Source organism: Mastomys coucha, unplaced genomic scaffold, assembly GCF_008632895.1.
Source record: "Mastomys coucha isolate ucsf_1 unplaced genomic scaffold, UCSF_Mcou_1 pScaffold22, whole genome shotgun sequence".
Classification (NCBI taxonomy): Eukaryota; Metazoa; Chordata; class Mammalia; order Rodentia; family Muridae; genus Mastomys; species Mastomys coucha.
Genome location: NW_022196905.1, coordinates 80,334,614 through 80,343,133, shown reverse-complemented (window position 1 = coordinate 80,343,133; position 8,520 = coordinate 80,334,614). Strand labels below are relative to the sequence as shown.

Genomic DNA, 8,520 nt, shown 5'->3' with positions numbered 1-8,520 from the left:
GAAAATACATGGGAGAGGTTGGTCAGAGAAAAAGTAAGGGAAATATTGTAATTACATTTTAATTTAAAAAAATCTATTAAGATACACACATGTCTGAAAATATAATGAAACTCATTACATATAATTAGCATGTGCTGATAAAAACTTAAATTCTGTTGTTGAAGAAAAAATAGAAAAGGTTAAAGAACAATATTCTTAGCAAAAGGCTCAGAGAGTAGCCTAGGGTGTAACCCACAGTACAAGTTTTCTTCAGCAAGAGGTAGTGGAAAGGTCAAGGGACATGGGAGCAGTGTCACCAGGACCATGTCCTCCCCTCCTGTGACTTCTCAGCCTAAAGGACTCTGAAAAGAAAACATAGGCCAAGTGGAAAGGGCTGAGTATTTTCAAGCAAAAGTAGGACATAACTAGGTTTCCATTTTTTAATGATCATACTATTACAGGTCAAATTTGGTGTGTTCCCTGAGGTTGGACAAGTGACAGTTGAAGATAATAAATTTAGCAAGTACATATAAGAGCAAACTTTTGTCATGTGAACGTGCTTCTGGTAGTGGCAGAATCTTATTTATATATTTACTTCATTCTTGAAAACCAATAGCAGCTGGGCAGGATATCTCATACATAAAATTACAACATTTGAGAGATTGAAGCAGGAGGATTACTAGGAGTTGAAGCCATCCTATGCTGCAATGAGTTATAGGCCAGAGTGGACTGCATAGTATGACCCTTATTTCAGAAGAAAAAAGAAGAAAAGAAAAGAAAATGGAAAGCATATGGAGAAATTGGATAATAATCAGTGTTAGTAAAAACTCATAGAAATGAATGCTTGCATAAAGAATAATATCTGCACTGTTTTGTCTTTTCTTGTGTTGACATTACCCATGCTCAGGGTTACAGATAGGTAGGCCCTGATGACAAAGCCACAGTCACAGCAGCCTGAGGCAGCGGAGGTGGAAATTCCAGGCTGGGGCCTTGTAAAAATTTCCGTACCAGAGTGAAACTGAGGTGAGAGTCAAGGTAAGTACACGGCTCTCAAATTCTTGGTTGATCCTAAAGTATGCGTGAGTAAGGCAAGGTTTTGAGAAGCCCAGGGAAACCAAAGCTGCAAAGTTGAAATGCTGATCAGAGATTTCTACAGAATGAACTGGTTTAGAGAAAGACTTGCAACTTAGGAGACCTTCTAATCGAGGATGTTTGGTAGTCACCCTGTATTGACACAGCAGACAGTCAACTAAAGAGCTATAAGACCATGTTGATAGGACTTTGTTTTTCATTAGAACTAAGGGATAAGATGAAAGTGAATATATAGACAAGCAGATAATAATGGGAAAGAACAAAATCCATCTTACTCCAGTCAGAATGATGAAGAATGATGAAGAGCTACAAAAACAATGGCAGGCAAATGCTGGATGGGATGTGAGGAAAAGGGAGTCATCATTCTCTGTTGGTGGGATTGTAAACTGATGTAGTCACTCTGGAATTTAGTGTGTAGAGTTCTAAAAAACAAACAAACAAACAAGTTTACCACATGACCCATGTATATCAGTCCTTAGTGTGTACTCAAAGGATTCAGTACCCTACTCTACAGATGTTTCCTCAACCGTTTCAGCCCTATTCATAATACCCAAGAAATGGAAGTAATCTACATGTGCTTTAACCAATGGACAGATACTGAAAATGTAGTATGTATACACTATGGAGTAAAATCATGAAATTTATGAGTAAATGAATAGAATTAGAAAATATACTGGGTGAGGTGACCCAGACTCAGAGTCTTATATTGACTCTCATCTATTGTTCCTGCTCCGAATCTTCTGCTATGAGTATATGCAAAAACAAGGGAATAAAAGAGGGTTAGGGAGAGGGGAAAGTGAACTCTAGAGAGCAGAATAGTGTCAAACGGGTGACAGTGAGTGGGGAAACAAAGAGGGGATTTTAATTGGTGGGGAAGGACAATGAAGAAGGAGAGTAAGAGGAGGGCTAAGAAGCAGAATTCTTAGAAAGACACAGGGACTCTTTTTATTTAGCTAAAATTGCATATAATGTATGTAAGTATGTGTACACATAGAGACATACAGACCCCCCCCTCCACAGAGTAATAATACTTCTCAAGAGCCCTAGATTATCCAGCCAAAACCCACAGTAACAGGCATGAACACCATTTTCTTTCAAATTGTTGGTCAGGGGAGTTAGATTTCTAAAATAAATATTTTATTGATATAGCTTTTGGTTGCCTCCCAGATGATGAAAATGTCTTTATTGAAGAAGAGACCACAGACACAGGACTGGGAACATTTAAGCAATAAATGACACAAAAGCATCCCTTCTGAGAACTAGCTTTTATTATATCAGAGGTAATATGCAAGCTGTTAATTGAGGAAATAGTCCCACCCAGAGACTATGTCTATGATCCACAACAATGACCACAATAGCAAGATGCAGTAGTGACTCCTATTCTGGTGGCCACCACCTGCTTTCTAATTGGACCCAAGGCCCACTTAACAGGAGGGAAATCAACCAGCTACTATAAACTTAGGTCCATAGATCTTAGAGGGGAATCTACTATTTTCACTTTTAAAAGCAGTATAATACCTAACTGCATCTTAAATTACTTACCTTTATACACAGAGATAAATGTGGACCTCAGTCCTCATCAAAGAAGCTTCATTTTGCAGCAGAAGGAAACCATTGCAGAAAGCCCTCACTAGTCAAAAGGTGAAGAATAACTGACTGTGGGGTACCCAGCCCCTGTGCTATATCTACAATACAGTTTACAACTGAGGCTCAGAGGCTCAAAGAACATTACAGAAGAGGCAGTGGGCAGATTGTAAGAGCCAGAGGATCAGGCAGTCTGTTGTGAGGCTGTGCCTTTCTGCTCTGACATGGAAACCATACCCATGAAAACTCAACATCATGGCTGCCTAAACAATGCATAAACAATTCCAATGACAGTTGAATTTCCAATGTAGATGGGATTAATTTCCCAGGATCCACTCTTGATGCTACAGACAATTAAGAACTAGGAAGAAAGGGAGAATAAATTCTTAACTAGTTATCCAATACAAAGTGATCATTCTTAGAAACATATATGCAAGCAATACTGAATAGACTTGGCAGGTTGTATTTATATACCCACTCACTTACATGTATTTGTGATAACAATGATGAAGAAGAGAAGGACCTATGAATCTGTGAAAGATGGGGGATGTATAGAGGCAGGGTAAGAGGCTTCCCTTGGGTGAAATGTTGTAATCATATCTTAAATTTAAAACTTATAAATAATAACAACAAAAAGAAAGTGGAACAATGGCTCCTAGAAAGGGGAGTGTAAGGGAGGAAAGAAGGAAGGAAGAAGGAAGGAGGGGAGAAAGGCCGGCAGGCAGGCAGGTGGCTGTAATGTGTATGGAGTGAATGATGGAGGGAGCTACACAAAAAATAAAGGATGAAAATGTGTGAAATGTATGAAAATATGATATTGAAATCTAGTACCCTATATGCCACTTTTTATTTATTTTGAGATTATAATTTAATTACAATATTTCTTCTTTTCCTCTCTGACTTCAAAACTTTTCCATATTCTCCATATTTTGAGGTTGTGGCCTCTTTTTCACTAATTCTTATTAAGTATAATAAAATTTTAAAGATAAACAAATAACTGCTAAGAAACAAACAAACAAAAACAAATCAAACATCTACCAGATCAATGCAGAGGGATATTCTAGAGGAAAAAGATAGAATGCACAGTTTTGTTTAGCCATTTACAAAATCAGGGACAGTTCCCAGACAAATAGAACTCTACATGGATAAGTGAAAGAAACAGAAAGTAATGCTTAAATCAAAATAATCAGCAGAAAAGACCATAGCAATCTAAATACTGAGGTCAGCAGATACAGACAAAAGTAAGAGGAGTAAATGTTAGAGGATCGACAAGAATGTGAAAACATACAGAAGTAGTAACTTCAAACAGCAAATGTCCATCAAGCATAGAAAATTAACATAGACACAAAGCTGCAAAAATAAAATCACGAGATGCCTCTCCATCTTGTGTGTTATAAGTAATAGCTAAAGTTAGAAAGATAATAATTCTAAACTCTAGTGTCTCCCACTGTACCAAGCTGAGATAAGCCTTAGGAGTCAGCTATTACAAATGCTACCAAAGGTGGGATAGAGCTGTCCCTGCCTGCAGTAATTTTCTGAGACAGGGAAGAGAGAAATGTTACTGAATGCTCTTCTGGTTAATATTTAATGGGTTTGTGGCAGAAGAACTAATGAAAATAATTTGTTAAGGCAGGCAATTTTAAATGCCAGCTATGAAGTAGAGGAACTTGAATTCATATACATTGTTTTCATGCTATGCATGGGCTATAGTCACACTTATAAAATGTTATATACTGTTTCACGGAATTTTTGTCATATCTATTTATCCTATGATCTTTCTAATATCTATTCTAGAGTTGTAAAATTCATGTTATGTAAAGCAATGATCTAAAACATGTGTGGCAACTTTATTGATAATGGTAACTAGAAATGACTCAAATGCTCTAGGAAAATGAATAAGGAAGCTGAATGAAGAATGAATATATATATATATATATATATACACACACACACATATATAAAATGTATAAATATATATACATACATATATAACGTCATTAGGAAAATAAGTCACAAGAAACTTTGTTTAGTAATAGAAGTCAGACATGAGAAGTATATATTGTCTTATTAACACAGAGAATTCATGTGTGTTGTGCTTGCAATAAAAGTAGGGGATAGATTGACCAGAAAATATCAGTGCATTCATTTAGATGCTGGCAGCTTCAAAAACAATGCTCAACAGAACACTGAGATTATGTTTTCCAAGGGCTTGGTCATTCTAAGGATAATGAACAAATAAATAAAACTAAAAACTATTCATTATTATATCCCTAATATCACTGAGCCCTTGAGTGGCCACAAGTTACACTTGATCTCATCATTTTTCTAACTATTCTTCTAACTCGTGCTGAATAGAGAAGCTACATTACATTTCTCCTTCCTGTCCAGTCTCTGACCATCCCTCTTTCTATATTTTCTTTAAAAATTGGGTACTTGGTATTATAGTGTGTTCTAGGGTGTATTTTCAGTACTTGACTTAAATTACATCATGGAAATTTAAGAATGATTTTTCTGAATGGTTTTTTGGAAGTGTGGGAACACAATCCTCTTAGCTACTGGGCAGCTGGGCTTTATTATACTTTTCAGTGCCTGTCATGTCTAATGTTAAGAGCTCAGTCAAGAACCAAGAATTACGTTCCTTAGTTGTAGGAACTCAGGGGAAAGAGGACAGAATAAAATGGAGGGTGCAGTAAACAACTACTGCGTTGCTCTTCCACAGAGCAAATAGTAGACTCCAGAGTTATAATGCTATTAAATGTAGAAATAGCTAAGATCCTACAAAATATAATCAACTGGAAACCTAGAACACCAAAGTTAGTTAAACAATGTAATATGGATTAATATATGAACTCACTTATCTCTTTTTGATATTTGTGGATTCACATGCATCTACCAACAAATACATTATTAAATGCCTAAGTTCTTATTTTTGGATAATTTTTGCTGAAGGCCTGGTGTTGAGGAAAGAAGTTGAAAATACTTTTAGGTTCATGTATGAGAGAGAGAAAAGGAACTCCTGAGGACTTCTGTGGTTTTTTTTTTTTCAAGAAGATCTTTCAGAAATTCTGAAATTCATGTCTCACTCTGTCCTATTTACAACTGAAAAGAGACACTCAGGTTTAAATGACACCTGAATATTCAAACCCTAGAGAGATGAAATCCAAAAATCTATGTCTGAAAAACCTAACTCCCAGGTTCTGTAGGTCACTGTCACCCTAAACAAGAATGTGTCCTCCTTTTGTGCTTTTGAATTCAGCATGCATCATGCTGTGTAGCTGTGGTATACTAAGAGCACACATAGTCAATATCCATTTCAAAGCCATTTTGGAAGACCAGGTGTGATGGTATACAATTTGAGTACAGCACTCAAAAGCATAGACAGGTGGATTTCTATGAACTCAAGGCTAGCCTGGTCTATCTACTAAGGAGTTCCAGGATAGTCAAGGCTATACGATGAGACCTGCCTTTGGAAAAAAAAAAAGCGAAACAGGACAAAACAAAAATAAAAGAAAACAAGTTTTATTTTCATGGAGAATGAATCACAAGCAAGCTGACAGAGTGAACCTAGGAAAAATAATCAGATATTTATATGAGAAAAATGGACACACAGTTTAATCTCAACACCAGTCACCACACTCATCACAAATCTATTCATTAGTACATATTTATTCTCTTGAATGACACAAGTTTAGAGGTATCCTTTATTAACAATTATCAAATTAATTTGTTATCATAAGTTTTAGTGTATGTGTGTGTGTGTGTGTGTGTGTGTGTGTGTGTGCATGTGTGTATGCACATGCACTTGGGTGTCACATGAATGTTTAGAAGCTCATCATTGTGATCAAGTTCTCCTTTATTACAAAATGTTTTAAGAAGGCATATATTTTTGGTTAATCATGCTTTATTTCTAGTGTTTGTCATTTTTCAGATTATATAATCCCAGAATCTTTGGGAAAAAAGACAGCATTGTAAAGGTAGGACTTATTCCATGACACATTATTTTTTTGTGACATGAATAGTATCCTTTATAAGTAAAGAAAAATGAAATCAGTGAAGAGGCTTTATATCATTAGACAAATAGAAGCTTTACATCATTAAACAAATTTCTATTAGCATACAAGAAGAAAATAATCTTTAAAAGACAGCCACAGTACCGTCACACCTTCTCCCTGAAAGTAAGACAGCACAGAATTTCATTATTAGTAGGTTCCTTTGAATAAAATTGTCTAGCTGTTTGAAATTGCTTATTAAAGAAACATAAACATGTCACTGGCTGTTTTATACTGACTGAAGCTCACACTGTACTGAAATAGCTTTCAAATTTTGGTCTAACCAATTGTTTGGATTTACATCAGGGAGGGGCTCTTTTGGAGAGATGCAGATGCTCTTCACTGCTTACCGCGTTTACATAGACTTTTCACTTGAATGCTGCCCAGTGTTGCTTCTCATAGAAGGAAGAGTCAGAATAGCCTCATAAAAAGAAATCTGCAACACTTTATATTTCAATTTTCTCTTTAAGTGACGTTGAATGCTTTTTAAGGTGTATTTCTATTTGTTGTATAATTTCAAGGATGCCTTTCTAAAACTAATGTAGCTTCAGTCGCCAACCAAGTTCGTTTAGACAGACAATTAACAACAATTATATTTATTATATAATCAATTAATTTTGAAATTGCTCTGTCATTGTACAATTCTTTTATTATTTTAAGACTTTAAACAGATAAGTTGATATTGACATTATCACAACATGTAACATGCAAAGTGAAAGAATGATCTAGGAGTGCTGAATATGTAGACAGCATGAAACAATTCAGTATATATAGGAATCGTATCAAGTTATACTATATTATACTATATAGGCAGACATAACTTTAAAAAGTTAATTTTGATTTTTAAAACTTTCATAAGTTTCATAGTTAGCATGGTCTATGCAGGTAGATATATAAACACTATTATCTTTAGGCTAAGAACTTTTCATTAATTTTCTGTTAAGAATTGTCATGAAATTTAAAGCATAACTTTGGCAAAAAAAAAAAACCCAAAAAACATACCTATCAAAACTTCTGAGTGATTTAAACAATGTCTTATGGTTCTCTTAGGCTATCAGTCTTGACCTAGCGAGAAAGAACATTACAAGAGCTCATATTAAAATGAAATAAAATTTGCATTCTGGCACATTGATTTAAAATAATTGTTAACAGCTTTATCCAGAGTTGAGGCCACATATTACATTACTCATACTTTTATCATGATGTCTGACCCTGTAAATTAGCCTCTCACTTAAATCGTAGACATGTATTTCATCAGACGAATCTTTATTCACGCTACCTTCTGTTCTGGAAGCACTGGAGCAATAGTTGGGTCTATTTCAGAAGTGAAAAAATTGTCGGTGCTGGGTTTTGGTGAAGTTGAAGGCATGAAAACTCCTGCACTATCATGCTTAAAGCTAATTGGTTCTTTTTGTGGATAAAGCGGGCTTCCTTCTGCTGGCTGTAGAGATCAAGAATGGGACAATGAGTTTACAACTTCAAGTAGATGTTTAAAACTGGGAAGAATATGAAGTTCAAGGAGTGAGAGGCACAGATAGGCATCACATTAAACAGTATTCATTGAGCATTTTTAGCTCATACGTTATCTTAGAAAGGTTGTGATTATATTTAAAAATTATGCTTGTATACTAAAAACCACCCTTTAATTTACTCTTTGAGAACATCATATATGTCTGCTAAATTTATGATTATAGCCAAATTTTCCCTTTTAATTCTTCTGAAGTCTCCTAGCACATCTCCCTCCCAACTTCTGTTTCTCCTCTTCTTCCTCCTCCTCCTCCTCCTCCTTCTCTTCTTCCTCCTCTTCTTCTTCCTT

The 8,520-nt window shown here is 35.5% G+C and overlaps 1 protein-coding gene across 1 annotated transcript in view; it reads right to left on the bottom strand.

The window, feature by feature from the left end:
- Nucleotides 1–6,566: 6,566 nt before the first annotated feature.
- Odam (odontogenic, ameloblast associated) overlaps nt 6,567–8,520 on the bottom strand; it is a 7,309-nt gene continuing 5,355 nt past the window's right edge. The window contains exons 9-11 of the mRNA XM_031342042.1: nt 7,984–8,145; nt 7,707–7,769; nt 6,567–6,817 (exon numbers count right to left, since the gene is read on the bottom strand). Coding sequence (XP_031197902.1) covers nt 7,740–7,769; nt 7,984–8,145 — 192 coding nt within the window. The 3' untranslated portion in view covers nt 6,567–6,817; nt 7,707–7,739. The remainder of the gene's footprint in view (nt 6,818–7,706; nt 7,770–7,983; nt 8,146–8,520) is intronic.